Source organism: Nannospalax galili, unplaced genomic scaffold (genome assembly GCF_000622305.1).
Source record: "Nannospalax galili isolate Female #2095 unplaced genomic scaffold, S.galili_v1.0 scaffold417, whole genome shotgun sequence".
Classification (NCBI taxonomy): domain Eukaryota; kingdom Metazoa; phylum Chordata; class Mammalia; order Rodentia; family Spalacidae; genus Nannospalax; species Nannospalax galili.
The window spans coordinates 5,174,612-5,197,875 of NW_008340785.1; the positions used below are offsets into that span (position 1 = coordinate 5,174,612).

Genomic DNA, 23,264 nt, shown 5'->3' on the forward strand with positions numbered 1-23,264 from the left:
ACCAAGATGTTTTAAAGGAACAGAAGTACCATTCCCATCTTTGTATTGTCCATGGTATGTGACACAGCACCTGGAATACATTGGCTCTTAAGTTTCCATTGAAATTTTGGTTCCTAACTCTCAAGAATAAGGACCCAGGCTTCTAAAAGATGTTTTGCTTACTATTTCATTCCAAACTCTTAATTTCATCTTTCTCTGGATTTCCAATATAGTATTACTGAAAGGAAGAGAACACTTACAATTTCTGTTTCTGGTGATTTGCTAAAGTTGCAAACTCTGCTCTTTCATTAGCCCATTGAGCATGCTACTGGGTGGGCACAATACTAAGCACAATACTAAATGGTGGCAATAGCTCAGTAAGTCCACAAGCAATTGTTTATTTCTCACTGAAAACAACTCCACAGTTTATTTGTAGCAAATTACAACATGATGTATAATGAATACTTGGGACTTACAAATTTTATGATGTACCCGGGGCTTATATCCTAATTTCTATACAAATAGTTTGAGACCCATCACAAGATTATAGGAAAGTCCTTTGTACTTAATGGAAGTTTCCTAGTATAGGCCATGAATCTTACAGCAGATCTTTCAGGAAAAACACATGGAAAAGAAAGAGATACACACAGAGATAGATGGTGCTATAAAATTGCACTAGTTTGCATACAATGGACACTTTGCTTCTGAATTAGACTGAATTCCGATGATCCCTGGAGTCCCTCTCAGCCTTTTAGCAAACTACTTGATTGAAGACCGTTTTCAAATGAAAGGACGTTCAAACAGACTAAAATCACAATTTCTTAATATTTTATAGGAATGAGTCTGATATGCAAATGTCTTGAATTATAATGTCTTAAGCAACCAGTGTTATTTATTCTTTTATTACATACCCACAGGACTTCTGCCTGCAAACCCCCAGCGTTCTTCAGAAGCAGCATCAACCCTGAGAGCATCATACCCTGACAATGTTTCAATACATTATTTTTTATTTCTTCTTACCATTTTAAATAAAGAATGAAAACCATTTATCATTTCTTTTCAGTTACATAGAACTGGGATACTACTATGTAACAGAAATCACCATACTAATGCACAGGAATTGAAAGTCAAACCACTTTGGTCTAGGTTGAATAGAATTAAGTCTTGACCTTGTAAACATTTCCACAGGAGGTAGAACATAGACATTTGACTTTTTGTCAAATAAAGAATAGTAAACAATGATTATGAGATCCTAATAAGTTAAAGACATTGTGAAGGCATTAAATATAGTTCTCTCTCTTTCTTTAGAAACCAAAGATGAAGGAACATAGAAATTTTTCAATAAATTAGAATGTAAAATATTAAATCTTTGAAATACCTGCATCTTCAAATCTCCACTGGTTTCATTTGATTGTATTTGGAAACTATTATTAATGATGACAACACATTTTAGATTGTGTGCAATGCAAATTGTACAAGTAACTCCGTTCACTGTGGAGTTGTCCACAGCATCCGTGACTTGAAAAATGCCCAGCCATATTCCACTGTCTCTGTTCTCATGGAGCCTGGGTGGGTAATGCCATTAGTGCAGTGGGGATTTTGAGTTTCAACTGCACTCCGCATTGCTGATTTAAGTGCCTCCAGCGGCTGTTCCCATGAACACAGTGTTTATGGGTGGTAAAGAGGACACCATTTCTCTACTGCCTGCCCCATGAGAGTCCAGAGTGTCTTGCGTTGGATACTGATTGGAAGCTCCATACATGCACTGCGATGAGGATGAAGGAATTGAGGTTTGCAAATTGGGAGCTGCAAGGGAAAATGTAATCAACAATTGAAAACAAGTTGACATATTCTTTTCTCCACAGCTGCCACTCACTTTAAACTTCCATTTTTTTTGCATTTAGCACATACATTCACCTGTTTTAAATGTGAGTGTACATGGTTTGTCAGAACAATCATCTTCTTCCCATTTTTTTTCTCATTTGTTACCCTTCAAAGGTATTTCTTCTACATATTCTACAGAGGACACTATCATATTGCATTCTGTCACTACAATGTGTCTCCAGTCTACTTCTTTTTGTCTGCGCCTCCACAATTGTAGTTCAAGCCACCATCTTCTTTTCTCTGGACCAACACAGCAGCCTTATGCCTCTTGCCTTTGTCTCACACCCTCCCATGAGAAGAGCCAAAAGGACCTTGCTGATACATAAAACAAACTTTTACTCTTTCTCAGATGACCATGATCATATACCTTAGAACAAAACCCAGTCTCCTTGCCCTGGTTCATAATATCCCACAAAGATGGATTCCTGCTTCTTTGTTTTACTTTGTCCCCTCTCTCATTCATTCCCTGTGCTTCGTCAAAACACACTGATATTCTTTCTGCTTGCTGAAATTTTCAGCCTTTTTCTGATCTGAGTGGTTCTGTAATTGTTTCTTCTATCTAGATCTTCACAATCAGATCTTCGCATTGTTATTCCTGTATTACCCAGCTCACAACTCAAATGTTCCTAGCTCTAAGCCCTGACCTTGAATAGCTAGCTCCTACATTACCAAATCTGCACAGTTCAGAGAACCTAAAATTATCTTTTAAAAAATTATTTCTTTAGGTCAGCATACCAGTTAATGGGCGTCATCACAGCACTTTCACACGCCTGTATCGTTTGTTCATTTGTTCTCTTCCCCAGCGGCCCTTTCTCACACTCCTTCCACTAGCTGCTTCCCTTTCTTCCCCTAGCTAAACCCAATGTCTGCTTTCTTAGCATATTCATTTTTTTACGTGCTCTGTTTTCCACTTTCCTTAAGATATCGTCCTCCTTTCTCATGATCCCCTTTCTAATTTCATAACTTATACAGACATACACACACACACACACACACACACACACACACACCAAAATTCCACATATGAGAGAAAATATACGGCATTTGTCTTCTGATAAAATCTATCTTCATAATGTGTTTTATATGCTCTTTGCCTTGCTCCCCACCTACTAGAACATGAACTTCCTCCAGGCAGGAACTATGACCCGATTACCTCCAGAGCCTCATGCCTAGAGTAGAGACTGACACAAAACATCTCTAAAATACTTCACTAACATACACAGGAGGTCTACTTTTCTTCTTGTACGGTTGTTATCTTCTCACTGCCAAAGCAGTGTATTCTCTGTTTCTAAGGATCAGGCTTTGTAATAAATGAGGACTTAACGAGTCCCAGGCCCCACTGTGCTTAGTCACTAATGAGTCCCAGGCCCCACTGTGCTTAGTCACTAATGAGTTCCAGGCCCCACTGTGCTTAGTCACTTACTCTCTTTCCTCTTTCACCCTGAAGCCCAGTTTGCATTCTGCCTATTTGCCAGCTCTGACAGCTAAAGCTTAGAATCCACTCTCTTTCCAACCCATGTTCCATCAAAGCTTCCATTATCTCTACAAGTAAACAGAGCTAATAGTCACAATAGCAACACAGTGCGTTTTAGCCCGATGGTGAAGAAACTTCCTGAAGTGGAATTTTCAGCTTCATTAGAGTAACCTAGAAGCAATGACTATTAGCAGATAGCAGATGAGTTGCTACTGCTCAGGGTGCGTTTATGATGGTCACAGGAAAGGAAGAAGTACTTCCCATTGAATTATTGGAAAAGTACACTGAGTGATGAGAGATGGAATTTATTTCATTTTCCCTTATGCTTCCATTGGATGTCAAAGCCCATCACTTCTGCTAGTTTAAAAATCATTCCATTGGGGCTGGAGAGATGGCTCAGCGGTTAAGAGCGCTGACTGCTCTTGCAGAGGACCCGGGTTCAATTCCCAGCATCCCCATGGTGGCTACGAACTGTCTTTAACTCCAGTTCCAGGGGAGTCCGAAGCCTTCTTCTGACCTCTATGGCATTGCATGACACCGGTGCTTTCACATACATGCAGGCAATACACTCATATACATAAAATAAAATTAATAAATAAAATTTTTTAAAAGTCAGTTCCATTGAAGATTTCAATTGTCTCACATAAACACTCTTCCTTGATAGAATGTATACTTGTCCTGTGATATCTCATTACTAATTTATGAAACCAAATTTATACATAGATTTAATTTCAAACCCCATGCTATCAGAAATAACATACTAATTAAAACAGACTAAATGTATGCATAAGTTTAAGGCTGGCTGTTTGGTGCTAGAGGTCAACCCAGGGTTTCATACATGCTAACCACTGCTCTTTGAGCTATACCTGAACCTTGTTTTCACTCCCTTTTTCACTCACCAACTTACTAAGTTCCTACTATGTAGCCAGCACACAAAAGCTCTAAGTACCAGTGATGCATCTAGCATAAGTTGTAGAATTTCTTCAGAGATGAGGCTCAAGTTAGAAGAAGCTAGACAGCATTGTGGCAAGCACAGCGATTTGCTCCTTTTTTATTGAATTATATGCTATATAACAATAAAAATAGTGACAGTTCTACAAAGTTATTCAATTGCATTCTGCAAATGAGTGAGAAACTTCTAGTTGCTTTTGTAAACACTCAGAGTGGTTTTGGGTGGAGATTATGGGTTCCAAAGATAACTCTTAGCACTGCCAGTGGGTCCAACAGTGATTAAGAGAGAATGAGAAAAAGGCATCATTCTTGTCCTCATAAAATTCACTGTCCTTTGAATGCCTTCGAAGGCTATACTAATTTTTGCATGCATAGTAGATACCAGTTATTGATTTTGGAAAGAATAACAGCTCTTGAAGTAGGTTGTGTACTAACGAAACAAAGAATGAGAAATGAACATTACTGTTTACTCAAACAAAACGATGATTTCAGACTCAGTGATAAATTATCTTAGGAATATGCATGCCTAATTCACCTGAACATTCTTCTCCAGGTCATGTCTAAGGTTCATCAATTCTTAAAATGCTTTTTAAGGACAACTAAAACAATTTACCTACTACCGGAGTCCGACATGCAACTGGAGAGGAAGTGTCTGTATAAAATGAGTTGTTCTGTTTTCTGCTGCTGTCATCTAAAATGTTCAGTGGATCGTGGATGTCACTGTAGGGAGGCAGGGAGCGCACGCTGCTGATGACGGAAACATGCTGGTTCACCATTGCTCCAATCCTATGAGCCTCTGGGTAGTTAATATTGTTTCCATAGTAACCTAAAACAGAAAAAATTGAGAATGTGCTATCCACTTATTATTAGAAAATTATTCCACAAAGGGAAAAAGGGACAAGATAATTGAGTATATCCCTAAATACATCAAATGATATATGTTATATCTATATCTACATTAACTAGAGAATTGGATTTATACTCATATAGTTTACTATACTATTTTTTAATTTAAAAAGGAATTAGCATATTCTTGATTTTGAGACAGACTTTATTTTTATCATATTTTCCTTATCTAAATTAATTAATCCTGCCTATGAGGCAAGACAAAAAGCATTATCAGTCTTTCATATTATATTACTTTTCAAATATAATTTTTATTTATAGAATCATGTCCCTGGGAGAAGGACTGGTCTATATTTAGGAGAAAGGCTTCAAAGAAACTTACACTGCCTATTTCACCTGTTTATGATACAGAGGTCTTTCTAGGACCTTAACATGTAGTTTTTTGTTTTTATTTTGTTTTTGTTTTTTTAGTTTAACAGAGAATACAAGTTTTGGAACCAGTGTTTAATTCCCTGGAAGACACAGTCTCCACTAAAAATAGTTTCAAAGGACAAGGTGTAACATTTTTAAAATCATGTATGATATTTAGGAGGGAAAATTTAATAAAGACAAAAGAATTGGGAAATATGTTTGAGTAAGGCAGGCATCAACTTCAAAAGTCTAAGATTCCATGAATTTTATAATCCCTGTACTGGTTAGCATGGTACTCAGCAAAGGTGAAACTTGGTGTCAGATTCTGCTTTATGGCCTTTTCAAAAGCCAGAAAAGTATCTTTAAAAGTCTTATACCATTGGGCGAATTAGAAGGCAGTGTTGCTCCTTGGCAGCCACCAGCGCCTGCATTGTTAAGGAAATTGAAGCCTCCTGTGTTCAAAAACTGCATACTGTGGGACTCCTGAGCCTGTGGGGACGGTCCATAGTTGGAAGGTGGTCGGGAATTATATGGAGATCCAGCACAACTGCCACTAAAGAAGTCTCTAGACAGCTGCTGTTCAGCCCAGGTCATGCATCGCCCATGCTCTGCACGATGAGAATAGAGGCTTGATGCTGGGTGGGGCTGTGTCCTAAACACAGTCTGATAGTTAGAATTGGTCCCATAAAAGTCATGGTTGGTTTGAGGGAGGGTAGGATAAATTGGCTCCGGATATGCTGAGCAGTGTGTTGGAACTGAAAGAACTGAGCCCACACTTGGGGGTCTCCCTGCCATTGGTCCTTGGTTAATGACACTCCCTCGGCTTGCCATGGCTGGAGAAATAGGTGGTGTTATCAGATGGCCAGTAGTCTGTGAAAGCTCCATTTGACCTGGAAAAAAATGTGAGTGCATTCTGTTAGTAGTTAAAAATATTCAAATGATTTACTAATGTTCTTTTTTTGATCTTTAGTAAAAGAAACATGTTAATTAACTAACTAACTAATGTTAAACCGCCCATTGTTTCGAGAGGCAACTGAAAACATGCAAACACCACTGGTGAGCAATGGGGTTTACTAATGCCTCCAACTCCATGAGACCTGTGGCTTTCCATTGGCATAAAAAGACCATAGTATGATAAGGCTATTCTAGTTTTAAAGTTCTGTCCATCCAATGAATTAATGTATATAATGAGGTTTCAAAAAAGTTATGGGGAAATAAGCAGATTTAAAATATTCTCCAATATCTAATTCAAGTCACTAAAGATTCATTTTGGCACAAAGGAGACACTAGTACAAAGCATAAAATTATTGTAATAGCTATCCCCCAAAGGATGAATTTTAATGACAGAAGAATTTTGCCCAAAACACAAATCAAATAATCAGCTCAGCCCATTTTTTTAAAAGCAAGGTCTTGCTTAATCCAGTTTGGCTTAATCCAGTTTGGTCCTCCTACTTAAGCCTCTTGGATGATTGGAATACAGGTTATAAGCTACCATGTCTGCAAAGCAACCCACTTTTTACTATTAAAACATGTTCGTGGTTTTATGCATACCTAACCTAGATTTCTCTTCTAATAAATGAAGAGGGCTATTCATACTTCTGGTATAAGTTATTAGATGTCAATGTGTGCTAACTATATTAGTAATAGTTTAAAGGTGAATGGTAAACACCATTATAAATCACAAATATAAATCTCATAAACTTAAAAATTATGTTCTATAATTTGAAATACTTTTATTCCTAAGCTTCCTGGAGGTTGGGGTCCTCTGAGATGTGCTGAAGTCTGAATGGTTCTTTGTTGCTTCACGGTATACCTGGAAGTGGCATGCTATCAGTGTTCCCAGCCAGGAATGGGTGCAGAGCAGGGGGCAAGCCTCCAGGCTGACTGGAAGACAGAGGAGCAGCATAGGTTGACTCCAGCTGACTTTCATTCTTCACAGCATCACTGGAAACTGAACTCCCTTTATTACGGTTGGCCAGAAAGCATGAACTCGGGGAAGCAGTGAAGGCAGCTTTACTTGCATCTGGAAGGAGTTTTTAAAGTGAGAATGGAGATTATTCCCATATTCTTAGTTGACAAGTTCAAGTAAAAGACACTGGAATTGGTGCCTGGTTGAATAACAAATCTGGATACTCTTCTGTGGTATGTTCTACAAGAAATGGGCCAACAAACTGCCTCTTAACTGTAGTGCTGGTTTCTCTTAGTTGAGTATTTGTGGGGATATATTCTGAAGGGCAGTAAACGATCCGTTGTAGGGTAAACAGCCCTCAAAATGCAGGTTTCTCATTCAGAACAGATGTTTCCTCCTTTCTCTAAACTCTGTAGAATTATTTCTATGTAGCGTAGTTATGTAGTATGCTATATGTGTTATCTTGAACTACAATTAGTTATACAATTAGTTATAGACACTTCTCTAACTTCATCTACAGTCTCAGAAATTGAAATATAATTTCTGAAAGCTTCAACAATGAGTCTTTCTATAAGAAACAGTGTATTTCAAAATGAAATGGAGATCTTTTTTAAAGGTTAAAAACTCCTTCAATTTTAGGTCTCACAGGGTTTATACTGAGTTCAATATTCTATAACTGTATTAATTCAATTGTGAACCTAAAAATTTTATAGCCACTTTTCAAAGGTATATCTTTGCTCTGGAAATTGTTATTGAGTATGTTAAAGCTGTAACAAAATGCTTCTAAAAAATAAAAAATAAACAAATAAAAGTAGAAAACTTCAAATTTCCATGAAAGAACTTTGAGCTCTTTGTGTATAAGTGGGGATGAAAAGTAAGCACTCCGTTAGCACGCTTGTGGTGTTAGTGGCGGTGTGCTTCGAGGAAACCTCTGACAACTACAAATCTACTTGGGCACTTGAAACTCTTAAACTAAGTTTAAACAAAAAAATATGAAAAGCATAATAAATGCTTTAAGTTACCTGAATTCTTCATGTATTTGTCCAATAAATTCTGTAACTCCTGCTCTTTGTCATTATTAAATTGAGTCTCCATGGCCAGGAGAATATATTCATCAAGAAGCATCCGGATCAAGTGGAAAGAACCTTGTTTATGGACAAGGAAAAAAGAGGGTGTGGGTATGCGGAGAAAATGGGGGCGGGAGAAGAAAAGGAAAAGAGAAAAAAAGTCGTTATCTTTGTGACCATCTCGCCACACTTTACAAGGAGCAACTGAAATAAACAAGTGCTTGTTGGACTTTAAATGACCTTCTAAGACCAATATGCTTAACTTCAGTCTCTAATCTTTCTGTGTACCTCCTGCCCAGCTCCCTGTGTGTATTGTCCTGCCAGCTCTTTGGCCACTAATTACATCAAAGGAAATACGGATGAAAGTGAGACATGCTTTATGCTTTAAGAGAGCACACAGTGGCGCTTATCAAGCGGTAGCCTGGGGAGAATGAGCTCTCTTCTGCTCGATTTCTGTTTGCTCTGTACTAAATAATTAGACAATGGCCAACAGGGTCTGAAAATTGTATCATGTACGGTGTCTTTCTAGCTTGAACCATGCTTGATTTAAAAATAAGAGTGAGTGAGTAATTTTCATGTGAAAGATATACCTGAAAATTTCAAACATTTTTAGACTATTCAACAGATATCCTAACAGAAGTCTTTTCTCCATAATAAAAGTCAAGCTGTCAGTGTATTTTTAGAAAATTGAAATATGAGCAAGACTATTTCAAATAATATAGCATTTGTTGATCTTGCAAATGCTGATTTTTTTATTTAATTCCATTGAACCTTAAATAAAAAGTTAATTCATCATAATCTATTTTATAATGTGAAAATCTCTTGAAATGCAACTCATTGTCTATAAGTTTTACATTGTTATTAAAATTAGGAATCTCAGAAAATTCAGGGCAAAGAAGATACCCAGTTTTTGAAAAACCAATTTGACCAGTTTATTTTGGGAGTCTTAGAGACCAGACAAGTCAGTTTAGACTTAGGAGAGTGCCTTCTGAGGTACACTCTGATTCCTGGAGTGTGGCTCTCTGGGTACCAGGGAAAGATGCAAAGGCCATGCTCTGGAGAAGAATGTCTCAATTATTGTCTTTTAAATTTCTTTGGTACAGAAAAATATATCCAAGCACTGCTACACATTGTTTAGAGTATAAAGTATCTTTATTTGTATCATCTTAGCAAAGTACCTAAAATTACAACCTTATGAATAGAATATTCCTCCTCTTCTTCAATGAGCAAGCTAGCTTAGGTAAAGTCACACACAGCCAGAGAAGCAGTGCTAGGATTTAATCTTGCCTGAGGTCAGATTCCCAAACTGTAGCTCATAATTACCATTCTCAACTCACTTGCTATTCAGGCATGTTTTGAGAAGGGAAAATAAATAATAAGGTGTTTAAAATTTGAAGGAGGATGTAACTAAGGAATGAATGAAAACATTCATAAGCTTTCCATAAAGCATGTTGGATACCAAAACTGGACGCGTTGTTCAAGGTGAGGTTATGCATTACTCGAGCACCAAAAAAACTCCACTTGAGCAGAAAGTCTTGAGCCCTCTTCTTTAAAGATCTTCCATTTTGCTTGCTGGTCTAAAGGTAAGAGAACAAAATACAACTGTAAAACCTACCATTTTGCTGCTGTATGCATCCTATTCTGTCGATAGGTAGACAGACTGCCTGAAAAATGGGCAGATGGCATGGCATGCTACTCATTTCATCAAATTAAATGGCTTGTCCAGGGATTTTAATGTTAGCTTGTGTTTTGTAATTTTAAAGATACCATATTTTTATTCTTTATGGCTTTCTTAATAGAAGTAAACAGTGAAATTAAATAATGTACATAATATTTTTGTCTTTAATTTTTTTGATAGAGCTTTAAGGACAGAAGGTAACGTGTGAAGCAAGGGTTATACATTTCTGTAAATGATTAACAGACTTCTCTGGTCTTGAATGATAGTCTGTTTTCCTTCCAGAACAAAAAGTCCCCAGACTATAAGTAGTTTCCTTGCTATGAGATGGCACACACTAACTAGTGATGGACTTATTTTTTCTCATTGCCTTGCTTCGTGATGGATGACTTGAAGGTTAACTGAAAGAGTTGAAGAAACCAACCAGAAAATGGAAAATAGTGAGTTTTTAGAATTCAGAATTGCAAATGTATAAAAATCATAGTTCTTGTCAGTATTTATGAAAATTTGCTTTTTCAGAAAGATCAAGATTCCAGTTTCTAAATTTATTTTAAATAATGTTGGTACTTAGGTATAGCTTTATAGGCTGACAGGAGAAAAAAACAGCATCTTGTAGCTTTTGGCTAAGAGAGGAGAACAGGGCTGTAGAGATGGCTCAGGTTAAGAGCATGTACTGCTCTTGTAGAGGACCTGAGTTTGGTTCCCAGCACCCACATCAGCTTACAACCGCTATAACTCCAGCTCCACAGGATCCAACACCTCTGCTATCTGAGGGTACCTACACTACATCCACATAGACACACATAATTAAAGTAAAATGAAAACACATTCTAAAGAAAAAAGGAGAAACAGAATTGGATCTATGCCGAATGCTTTTGAGGAAGGTCTACTCCTAATTTTTGTATTTGAGCTGTTCTATTATATAGGGCGTCAAAAACTTCACAAAGCATTTAAAACTTTCAATCTTAAAATTAATATGCAAGATACTGAATATCATTATGGCATTGGTGGGCAAAATGTATTTTAGTAGATTCTCCTTCCCAATCATTTCCCCCACCACACTGATCCCCTGGAGCTTCCCCCAAATCTAGGCTGGTGTCTGCATGTGAGAGAGAAGATGCGTCTTTGTTTTTCTGAGTTTAGGTTACCTCACTTAATATACCTTCCAGATCTATCCATTTCCTACAAATTTTACAATTTCATTTTCTTTACAGGGACTAGAATCCCCCCCCCTGCTATATATGTTCCACATTTTCATTATCCATTAATCTTTTGATGGACATCTAGGCTGGGTCCATTTCTTGCTATCATGAATAGACAAAACATTTTTTTAAACCACATAGCCTGCTACCTACATCAGTCAAAAAATTACAGTCAGTTTAACACTTTTTCTTAATCTTTTTTTCTGAATTAGGCATTAAAAAGTACCTTAATAACTCTCTGTTCTACCACAGTGTCCAACCATTCAATAAAAGCCTCCACAGTAGCATTCTTTTTAAGGAGATCCTTTAGTTCTTGGAACACAGTGACAGAGTCCTCTACCATGTTAAAAAAAAAAAAAAGAAGAAGAAGAAGAAAGAAAACAATATTACTAGTTGTGAAGAGGAAGGGGTCAGTGAAGTGGGAGGGAAAAGCAGGGGTAACTGCGAGTGAATATGATCAAAATACATTGTGTATATACGTGAAAATGTCATAATGAAACTCATCGATATGTATAATTAATATATGCTAATAAAAACTTAAAAATATATTACATCCACTTTGAACTGAAGATAAAATTGTGAGCTATAAATCACTAATATTTTATGACATTGAGAGGGAAATGCAAGTAGTTAAGTTAAATATGTGAAAGGAATTAATTTCTTATTCTGAGAACAGCAACAAAAATATTTAGGGTAATCATCAATGTCTCTTTCTTAGACTATACTGAAATAGAGATTCACATTTTGCAGGTATCTACACATATTTGAGGGGAGTAATTAATGTAACAGGCTATTACTTTTTAATTCAGTACTTTCATTACATGAAAGTAATTCATTAGATGATTTGAAAGTTAATGAATGAACCAAGCCAAGCGTGTTGATCTTCTGCTTTCTGAAAGATCCTTTATCTTCAGCAAATTAAGTTCTACACTAAAGAATTAACCCTTTCCATGGATATCCTTCTCTCATACGATTTGAAGGGACAGTTTAGGGTTATCATCTTACTAAAGAGTTTGAGGCATACTGAATCACTTTTCTATTAAAATAGAAAGTAGGAGGGGCTGGAGAGATGGCTCAGCAGTTAAGAGCACTGGCTGCTCTTGAGAAGGACCTGGCGTTCAGTTCCCAGAACCCACATGGTGGCTAACAACCTCCGTAACTCCAGTTCCAGGGGGTCTGACACCCTCTTCTGACCTCTGCAGCTATTACAATACTACATGCAGGCATCACACTCATACATTAAAATAAAAATAAATAAAATGTTTTTTAAAAAAGTTAAGTTTGGGGTTTGACTTCAGAGAGCAGTCTTTTGCTTGGGCTAGATCCTATAGGAAGCTGCAGGTTCTGTTTTATCAAAGGGAAAATGATGGCTATTAGCCCTTGGAAGTGAGCATAGTTACCTAGTCACACACACTGGCTTGGTCAGCTGTCAGATAGTCTAAACCCGTAGAGTCTATTTTGAATAGTATTGTGTTGAGACATCATTTTGATGTGCATCATACACTATACAATGGTGAGAGTATAGAATGCAGGCAAATGTGTTACTATGTAATGTAAAACTAAAAGAAAACTCAAAGCCATTTTGATTATTTTATCAAAATGAGTATTTATATTATGCTAATTTCTAGAAAATGAGATAATTAATTACTTTTATTTTCTTCAATACTTTTTTTTTGTTTGTTCTTTTAAGACAGGGTCTCCCTGTAGCCACAGATGGCCTAGAACTCACTATATAGACTGTGTAGGCCAGCCTACACAGCCTCTGAGTGTTGGGATTAACTCTTCTTAAACACAATACAATGTTTAAAATTAAAAATGTTTCTACAGAGTTTCTCATACAGATGTGAATTTGATGACAGTAACATTCAGCATCATGTAGAGACACTGTTGATTGTTAGACTGGAGAGAATGCTGCGGGTTGCATCTACTGCACAGAGGCCAACAATGCTGTTAAATATCCTACAATGAATAGCATCCCCTACACACAACCAATTATCTAACTGGTAGGTAAAGGTGTCAAAGGTAGAGAATTCTGTTGTTAACAAAGCAGACTCACGTTCACTGTACATGTCAGACTCAGTGTCTGTGCTGCCCGAAATGGTAAGAAGGGCCTGAGACCCAATACTATTTAAGTCAACCTTTTCAATATCAGACACCATAGAATTCACCACGTGCTGGTCAAAGAGAGCTGGTCTGGCGATCTGCACATTGGAATAAAAGGATACCGTAAAACATCACACTATATTAATTACAACCATCTGAAGGAAATTTTTAGCTTTAAGAAAAGTAGTTTCTTGAAGAAAAAGAATCATAAATCACTTTTTTCTTGTGTGTATGTCTGTATGTACATATTCATGTTGCGTATGTGCATGCATCCCTCTAACCCTATTTAGCCTGGAGCTCACTATGTAGACCAGGTTAGCCTCAGTCTCACAGAAATCCACCTGCCTCTGCCTCCTATGTGTTTGGATTAAAGGCATGCACCACAATGTCTGGCTCACCTTGTTTTTTGAGACACAGTCTCTCACTCAACCTGGAGCTTGTTGATTCAACTAGGCTGGCTGGTCAGAAAGCCCCAGGGATCCTCACCTCTCTGCCTCCTCAGCACTGACTGGGATTGTAGGTGTGAACTGCTGCATGCCTGACATTTATGTGAGTGCTGGGTTGAAACTCAGGTCTCCAAGCTTGCATGATAAGCATTTTAATGACTGAATCATCTCCACAGCTCAAACTTTTTCTTATTTTAAAAGTAAGCAATAACTGAAACTCATGTTCATCTCTGTAAAAGATTTGAAACTTCATTTTGGATTTAGAAAATGAGAATGATTTTTTAAAAAATTTTCATTTAGTAAGTTTTCTTTTTCTCAAAAATAACACATGTATGCTCATTGTGAATACTTCACACTTTCCATAATAAAAATTCTCCACAATACTCAAAATAACTCTCATTAATTGTTCTGTGTAAGGGACCATCATGGAAGAGGGGGTGGAAAGATTGTAAGAGCCAGGGAGGAGGTGCAGGACCATATGGAAACACAGTCCTACAAGCTCCTGAGATCCTGCTCATATGGTTTTATGGCATGGTGTCAGCATACACAAGTCCCATGCAAACTCAAGCAGACAAAAACCCAGCACAGAACTGGGGAAATGAACAGCAGACCACAATCTTAGCTGAAGAAACATTGGCAATTGATTGCTACTTGATGAGGAAGAAGTGATTTCTTTTTTTAATCCATGGTCACAAAATACATTTCCTATCTGGACCATCTATAACTTTTTTTTTTAATTCAGGAAACTAAACATCTTATAGAGTCAACAATTATTGTGACAGTGAAAGCATATTCAATTATATCTATTTATAATTATGTTTGTTGTTCCCAATTTAAGAATGACAATCAGGAGCAGTTTAAAATGCATTGGGTTTGTGATGATAACATTAAATAATACACAGGGGAGTAGTTAAGAGTATTTGCTGCTCTTACAGGAGGCCTGGGTTCAGGTCACAGCATCCATGCCAGTGTTGGCTCACAACCACCTGAAACTCCAACTCCAGGGATAGCCAAAGCCTCTGGCCTCCATGGGTACCTGTACTCATATACAAGCACTCACACACAGACATACACACATACACATAATTTTTCAAAATACATCTAAGAATATCATATAGCCTCACTACTCACAACTTTACATTGTACCAGTTGAAATCACACAGTGTTTTACTTTTGAGATTGTGTTAAGCTCTTTCTTACTTTTGTTCAAAAGCATTTAAAACTCCAGAAACATTGCAAAACTAGTATAAAGAATTTCAGTATACCCTCCATCCAGGTTGTTGTCATCCCACATGGGCATTGTCTATCACCAAATCCAGAAGTTAATATTTGTACTGCTGTGTTAACTAAAATATAAACATGTGGATACAATTCATCTTTCTCCCCTTTCCCACCAATATGCTCTGTCAAGTCTAGCATTTGCTCCAGGGTTACACACCACATTTTGATATTGACTACTTAGTTTCTTACAAATTATGAAAAATTCATGATCAAAATATTTTTTATGATTTTGGTGACTTTAATTCTCTCAGCTGACCCCATACCTGAGCAAGATGTAAGAAAGATGTCTGTCGCTTCAGAGATGATACAAATCTCCGCACAATAGGAATTTTCTTCTCAGTTAGGGCTTCTGGTAAGTTTTCCAAGGATGAAACAACCCATTGCTCCCAATTTTTAGCAAAATTTCTTATGTCTGCTAATAAGCTACAAAGAAAACTGTGTTAGGTGCTATATTTTCATTGAATATGCACATTTCATTGGAGATATCCAATTTGAAGCCAGACGGATTCAGCTTAGGGTTGCTGTGGATCATCTTAATGAAATTTTTCCATTTCCTCAAGCTCCAATCCCTACTCTGTTAAATGGGAATAAGAATAGTATCTGACCATTGGGTAGTTTTAAGAGTTATATGAAATAACTGATGGAAAATGTCCTGGTTAAAGCCCAGAATGTAGGTAGTAATCAATAAATACTTTTCTATTAATAACTTATAATTCAATTTTTTCCTATGAAGCACATTTATTGAAAAACTGTGTCAATTCGATGCACCATATTTGGCATCTTGGGAGAGAGAAATGATATTAAATTGATATTATGCATTAAAATTATAATATCTTATACATTTACAGTTAGTTTTAGTAATACATTTTCATCATCCAAATGTAATTTTATGAGACAGATGATCAACAATACACTAGTTATTGACCCAAGTTAGAAATTTTCAAAGATAGTTGTATATATAAGGACACATAAATCTTTATAACTCTAAAATCTTCGTATCTGTTTCACAGCACCAAACTAATATAGTTGGTATTGTTTGTGTGTGTGGAACAGTATAAAAAAGAGTAGGCACAGTTTGAGGTCAAAAGTTTGGCCTCAGAACTCTGGTATTTAGCTGCCTCTAGGAAGTTAAATGAGCTTTCTGCTCCCGGGTTCCTTGTTTGATAGTCTTCGGTTCATAAATTCTATTTCTGAATAATACTTGAGGTTGAGTTTTTATTTTTTATTAATTTTTTATTGAGTGTTTGTACATTTCATATAATATATCTTAATCAAATTTAGACCCCTACCCCCTCCCCACCTCTCATAGCCCCCTCACCAGATGGGTTGAGTTTTTCAAAGTTCCAATTGGTCAATGATAGGAAATTAATTAAATAATCTGCTGTGGTTTCTGGATGATGAAAATTTATGACACCTTTTAAAAAAGAATTCTGAACCATATTTGTTGTCATGGAAGTGCTCTGGAGTAACTGCTACAGTATTTATATTATGCTTTAATATTTTCAATGTATGTATTTACTGGTAGCTTGAAAAAAATGTCTGTGAGATGGTAAGACATTAAAAATTAAGTGAGGTTGATTTTTAAAGTGAATTATGTATGTTTTCATTCCACATAGTAACCATGTCAAATTTATAAGAAATAAATGAGACGATTTATGTAGTCTCAAAGCCTATACTGTATTTAATACAGCTCAGCTGTTACTATTTTAAATACTCATGTGACCAGCTTCCTGCTATTAAATAAACATTTGAATATGTATGACACAGAAGTGTTAGGTGTAACTAATTTAAAGTATAGATTAGATGCTTAAAGAATACCATTGATAATTAAAATAAACTATTTACCAAATCAATGTCAACTTCTATATAAAGAGAACAATCTGAGGAGAAGATGCTAAAAGCAATGTTTTTATCAATGAAGATGCATTTGAACCACATGTCCAGGCCAAAATGGGTTTGTGACTGCAATTATAAAATAACATTATTTTATTAAACTGATTTCTGGGAAAATTTTACTCTTTTTTTCCCTCTAATTTTCTGTATTCTTATACTGAAAATAGCTTTGTGAAAAATCTTCCTGTATTATTTTAGAAAACTATTTGGTCTTACTACTTTGTTGAAAGACAGATGTAATTTCATTATACCACTTCCTGACTTTGTAGATTAAGTTAATCATAGAAGTATGATAACTTAAAATTTTTATTTTCCTTGTAGTTTTCATCCATTGATTAGCCCATGTATCTTCCTCCATCTAGTTTCCACTGAAGAACTTTCTCAGTAAGAAGAAGGTCAGTCATGCTTGAGTACCAACTTTTTACTCTGGCAGTCCTGAAACTGAAGAGCCTTTGGGATTTTATTTTATTCCACTCATTTTATTCATTGATACTCAAGTATCAGGATTGAGACACATCTTTTCCAGGTGACAGAAAGATACAGAAACAGGACAGTATTGTTGATTTAAAAAAATGAATTATGACCTAGTGCTTTTCTTTAGCATAATATATTGGGCAAAACTGTCATTTTTGTCAGAAACTGTCTGGTTTTATCAACTGAACATACCTTTCAGGCATTTCTTGCATTGTTGCAGGAATGAGTACCTCTGTGAGGACCTTAATAAAGCAAAAGGAGGTTAATATAGACCTTTAGAGATGACTGTTAACCACAATACTGGGATTGCAGACCTGTGTGTCACCACCCAGGTTTAGCCAGTGCTGACAATTGAACCTGGGGCCTCTGGTGTGTTAGGCCAGCATTCTGCCCACTGAGCTGCGTCCCCAGGACCAGAATCAATTATTTCTGACATATTTTTTTAACCAATTACTTTTTTTTCTTAGCTTCCTAGACAATAACATAATTCTTTTCTGAAAGTAATATTTTTCTTTAAAATGAGTACATATGCATAACTTTTATGTGAACACATGTGAGAAAGTAAATCAAGAGACTCAGTACTGTGGAGGCCCCTGGTATGAATGACCCATGGACTGGCCTTGCTCATCACATGCTGTTTTATGGACTAGATATTGGCTGTTCTCCACAGGTGGGATAAAGATGTCCCAGAAGCTCAGTTTATGTTGTTCTATTAGCTGGGCTCACTGTGCTTCCCTGGCTGTACCAGGAGGAAGAGGACCAAATTTACTTAATGATATGACAGGAAGTTTTTGCATTGGACCAAAATAAGCAAATCTGTTGGAGGGAGGGGTATGTTTGAAAGCTATTTCTTAGAACAGCTGAGGTACAGTCGCAACAATTCTGGTGTGACAGCCATGTCCTTGAGCCTCGACTCTTCCTTGTGCTCATCCATAGCTGCCTCTCATTCCACTTCCTTAAGTGATTAGCATGTAGGCAGTCAGTGCAAGCTGAATCGTTTCTTTTTAAGTATTAGCATTTATTCAGTAAAAAAATAAGACAGTCCTTGCTCTCTCCTGTCCTTCAGTTTGAGCTTGAAGGAAAGACTGAGAACCGCCTGCACTTAGCCCTGCATTATCTTACCCTGAGAGGAGGAATAACTGAACAGAGGGTGAAAACGTAAGCCCCCTCATTCCTCATCCTAAAGTCAAGCTGTCAATTCTTTGTTTGCAGAGTTGCTTCTAGGCAATCTACCTACCCTTGGCTCCGCTTTTCTGAAAACCTGAGAAATTGGGAAGCAACTAACTTCCTCAACGTGCTTGGGTTTTCTTGCCAACTCAAATTTCTTTTTAAAAAGACTTATTTTGCTTTTCCTTATGACAGTTGGGTGGGTAAATGCAAGCAAACTCACCTTAAAGTGAGAAGATTGCAATATAATTTTGGGCCTCCATTTGGGCCTTCTTCCTACTTGAACAGGGCAGAAAGTCTCTCCTTTCTCGATAAATGTTTGACTAGACATTCAACCAGCCCATCTTTCTCAGAATCACTCTTTGTGACCATTCTGAAGGCATTTGTGGACTCTCATTTGGTTAAGGACAGAGCTGAACAGTAATGCATTTAAGCTAGAGATTTTCAAGTTGTTAATTCTATGAGAGTCCTTAATTCTTCTTTTACCTAAAACACTTATACAATGAAAATTTGTATTACGTTAATCTGAAAACACCTCAGTGGTAACAAAAATTAGTGTATTTTTCATATATTGCCAACCATGTCATATTTTGAATCATTTTTAGCTATAAACAGAAACTGAGTTGGTTTTACTTATTGTAAATGCCTGTTAAAATACATACAATATTAAACATGCTCTATTAATTGCTTGTTTTCTTATCAGAAAAAAAATGATACTATACCACTCCACAAAAAAAAAATAAGTGGTAAATATGTTTCAAGCAAGACTATACTTTCAGGGATAATTCCTGTAGTTTGTTACTAGAGAATTTTCTCTGATTGTGCAGAATATATTTCAAACATTCAGATAGAATGTCAGTTCCTTGAAAAAAATAAAAAGTTCCTATTTGAGACACCCTGAAGAGCTTACCTTATAAAGAATTGAGTCACAAACACAGAAAATGTCAATGATGACAGGATTTTCAAGCAGCGGCAGAAGATGATCAGGCATCCCTTGCCAAAAGTGCAGTAAGAAATGCTGGATCTAACAAGGAGCAAAGAGCACACTGAAGTTGGTAAGAACGGCCGCGAGCATTAAGAGAGCACGAAGGAGCAAGTTCTCATCACTCTCACCTCTTCAAAGTTTCCGTTGATTGCATTGTCCAGGATACACTGGCAGTGAGTCTTGTACATCATTATGAGAGTATCAACCTATTTTAAGGAAGAAAACCTTGACTAAAGCCTTCTTTAAAATTGTCTTTGTTTGTTCAATCTATACACATTTTTAAGCTCTTATTATATATCAGGCATTTTGTTCAATACTGAGGACTTGCAATAGACCAAACCCTTATTTCAAAGAGCTTATTGCCCGGTGAAGGGAGAAAGGCAAGGAAACTGATGATGATCAGATACATGATGGTACGAAAACATTTTCAAAGGTGACTGAAAAGGAGCTATTGGCTAAAACACCTGAATGTTCTGTCCAATAATAAAATGTGCCTTTTCTTGGAAAAATGAACATAAGATGTCCAACTATATCAACTCTTAGCAGAGTTTTATTAGGTGGATGCTTGGAGCAGTGTGGTGTAGCGGTTTCAAGTTTTGACTCTGAAGTCAGCCCTATGCAGTGCCCTGCTGTACTGGGTACCAGGCCAGCATGGCTGCACAAGTTGTTTTGTCTCTGAGCCCAAGTTCTTATCTTAAAATAAATAGTAATGACATGTTATTCCTATGGCATTAAGAAAATCAAACAAAGGAGGATGTGATATGCATGGAGCTGTGCTTGGCACAATAAAGCTTCACTGAATACTCTCTAGAATTAGCAATAGTAGAAAATGATGAATTTACCAAAAGAAAAAGAGTTTAAAACATTGAATGCCCATCATGGACAGACTCTACTTCCAAGTTAACCAGGAATATTTGGATTGCATAGTTTAAAATGTTTAAACAGCTAGTCAGGAGATACAGTTCAGTAGTAAAGTGCCTTAGCATGCCTCAGCACCACATTTTTTAAAATAAAAGTTATAAAAATTTATTGTCTTTGCATGGCATTCTCTAAAATAATGTCTACTATCAGATAATGAAGTAAAATGATGTTTATAAAGAATGCAAGTATACTACAACTAAAATTTAATGTCATAAGACATGTAAATATTAAATAAAAATGAATATTTAAAAATAAAATATTCTAAAATTTGCAATTAAAATCATATGATTTTTAAGCAACTGAATACTCAATCAAAAATCATTATTTTATTGACAGAAATACCCTGCTTATCACTAGCTGTATGATGCAAATAAAAGAAGTGTACTGCCTGATTGGAACCCTATCAACAACATGCTACTTACTGGCTATGTGGTATGAGACAAGCTATTAACATTGATGTGCTTTGATTTTCTCAATTGGGAAACTGACATGACAGATCAGAGACAACACCATAGTGTTGAAATGAGGCCTAAACAAATCAATACCTATCAAGCAATCAGTATATGTTTTTGAAACTGATGAATGTTAGCTCTTTTGATCCCAACAGCAGGTGTGTGATGTGATTACATCCTAGCCTAACGTTTTGTGTTCTATGTTTTATTCTGGGGATAGTAGGCATCTTTGTGGTGTAATTTTCCATGAATAATGATGAAATGCAAATTACCAGTCTCTTTCCAAGGAGTTATGCTGACTACAGGATACCTCCACCTAATAAAACTCTGCTAAGAGTTGATATAGTTGGACATCTTATGTTCATTTTTCCAAGAAAAGGTACATTTTATTATTGGACAGAACATTCAGGTGTTTTAGCCAATAGCTCCTTTTCAGTCACCTTTGAAAATGTTTTCGTACCATCATGTATCTGATCATCATCAGTTCCTTGCCTTTCTCCCTTCACCGGGCAATAAGCTCTTTGAAATAAGGGTTTGGTCTATTGCAAGTCCTCAGTATTGAGGAAAGGAAGTCATAATGATTGTCAAAAATTGACCTTTTAGGACTGTTAGGAACTAGGAAGGGGATCAGTGGGAGGAGGGAACATGAGTAAGTGTGGGTAGGTGGGGAATGAATTTTATCAGTGTGTCTAATTCACATTTGAAACCGTCATAATGAAATTAACTATTTTATACAGTTTACGTAAACTAATAAAAATTGACCCTTTGAGCCCTAACTTCGATTACCATAAAAGTGAGCTCTTTAGGTTCTTTTCATAACTTTACATTTATATCAAAATGTGCTGCTTTAAGATGGGCATGGTGACACATGCCTTTAATCCCAGCACTTCGGAGGCAGAGGCAGGTAGATCTGTGTAAGACTGAGGTCAACCTGGTCTTCATAGCAAGTTTCAGGACTGCTGGGGCTACAGGGAGACTCTGGTCAAAAGAAATGTGCTTTATACATAATTCACAGGAAATTTAAATTTCACTATTAATACTTCATGTGTTCATTTAATATTTACATTTCTTAAGACATTAAGTTTTAATGGTAGAATATGTGAGTTCTTTATAAACATTATTTTACTTGATTGTCTGATAGTAGACACCGTTTTAGAGGACACCAAGCAGAAACAAAGCTCGGCTCCATTATGGGCAGAGAGCATGTGGTGGAGTTAGCCACTGCCTTGAGTGACAACAGCATGATTAGAGAGTGGGCCCCAGCTTCAGAGAGCATTGCTCATTGGGACCGGCTTCTCTCTGAGCATTCTCCACTCTGTCTTGGAGAGACAGGCTTCAGCCCCACCCTCTTTCTCAGAGCTAACTAGTTGCCTCAGGATCTTGCTTTTGGCCACCGGCTAAGAAAGTGGAAGGGCTTGTGCTGTCCTTCAGGAAAAAGAGAGGTACCAGTCCCTGGTGGTCATAAAAGAGTCCACTGGGAATGAACTTAGAGGCTGGAGTTCATATAAGCATATTGATATCTGAGTGAGAAATGATCTGCCAGAATTTCAAGTTGACAGATAAGAAATTCCTTGGAGGGTCACAGAGAAATTGAAATAAGCTCTTGGCAATGTTCCTCACCTCTCTATTTTTCTTTGTCACTTGCCTCCCTTTTTCACTCTTAACAGGCATATTTACACAGTAAATATCTTCCTGGCATGTTTGCATGCACAGAACCCTCTGCACAAAGGTGAGCCAATAATACCCTCCCCCCAAGAATTGAAGTCCCACTGGTGTCCACAGCTGTCCTCACAAGCTGCCACATGTTAACATTTGCTGGAAATTTTTGAAGTATGATGTCATTATTTACAAAGAAAAAAAAATATGATAACCTTGAGAATTGAGATTGAAGGAGAGACCAGAGGGAATGGATGTACTTCCAGAAGTTCACTTGGATTCAAGATTATGAATTATCTTCAGAGCTCCAAGAGTTATGCTTTTTTTTTTTTTCTGTCTTTTTGAGGCAGGGTCTCCCTGTAGCCCCAGCTGGCCTGGAACTTGCTATGTAGACGTGATTGGCCTCCAACTCGAAAAAATCTGCCTGCCTCTGCCTCCCAAGTGCTGGGATTAAAGGTGTGTGCCACCATGCCTGGCCCCAATAGCTA

The 23,264-nt window shown here is 36.9% G+C and overlaps 1 protein-coding gene and 1 pseudogene across 2 annotated transcripts in view; one reads left to right on the top strand and one right to left on the bottom strand.

The window, feature by feature from the left end:
• Positions 1 to 983: 983 nt before the first annotated feature.
• Rfx6 (regulatory factor X6) overlaps positions 984 to 23,264 on the bottom strand; it is a 61,440-nt gene continuing 39,159 nt past the window's right edge. The window contains exons 8-19 of one of the 2 annotated variants that reach the window (XM_008835791.2): positions 19,876 to 19,953; positions 19,673 to 19,786; positions 17,788 to 17,837; positions 15,492 to 15,651; positions 13,455 to 13,599; positions 11,625 to 11,734; positions 9,981 to 10,098; positions 8,477 to 8,599; positions 7,359 to 7,568; positions 5,923 to 6,435; positions 4,902 to 5,114; positions 984 to 1,785 (exon numbers count right to left, since the gene is read on the bottom strand). In XM_008835791.2, the coding sequence (XP_008834013.1) occupies positions 1,610 to 1,785; positions 4,902 to 5,114; positions 5,923 to 6,435; positions 7,359 to 7,568; positions 8,477 to 8,599; positions 9,981 to 10,098; positions 11,625 to 11,734; positions 13,455 to 13,599; positions 15,492 to 15,651; positions 17,788 to 17,837; positions 19,673 to 19,786; positions 19,876 to 19,953 (2,010 nt within the window). In that variant the 3' untranslated portion in view covers positions 984 to 1,609. Of the gene's footprint in view, positions 1,786 to 4,901; positions 5,115 to 5,922; positions 6,436 to 7,358; positions 7,569 to 8,476; positions 8,600 to 9,980; positions 10,099 to 11,624; positions 11,735 to 13,454; positions 13,600 to 15,491; positions 15,664 to 17,787; positions 17,838 to 19,672; positions 19,787 to 19,875; positions 19,954 to 23,264 lie in introns of both variants that reach the window. The other variant, XM_008835792.2, reaches the window with a different exon arrangement.
• LOC115070814 lies at positions 19,526 to 19,618 on the top strand (annotated as a pseudogene).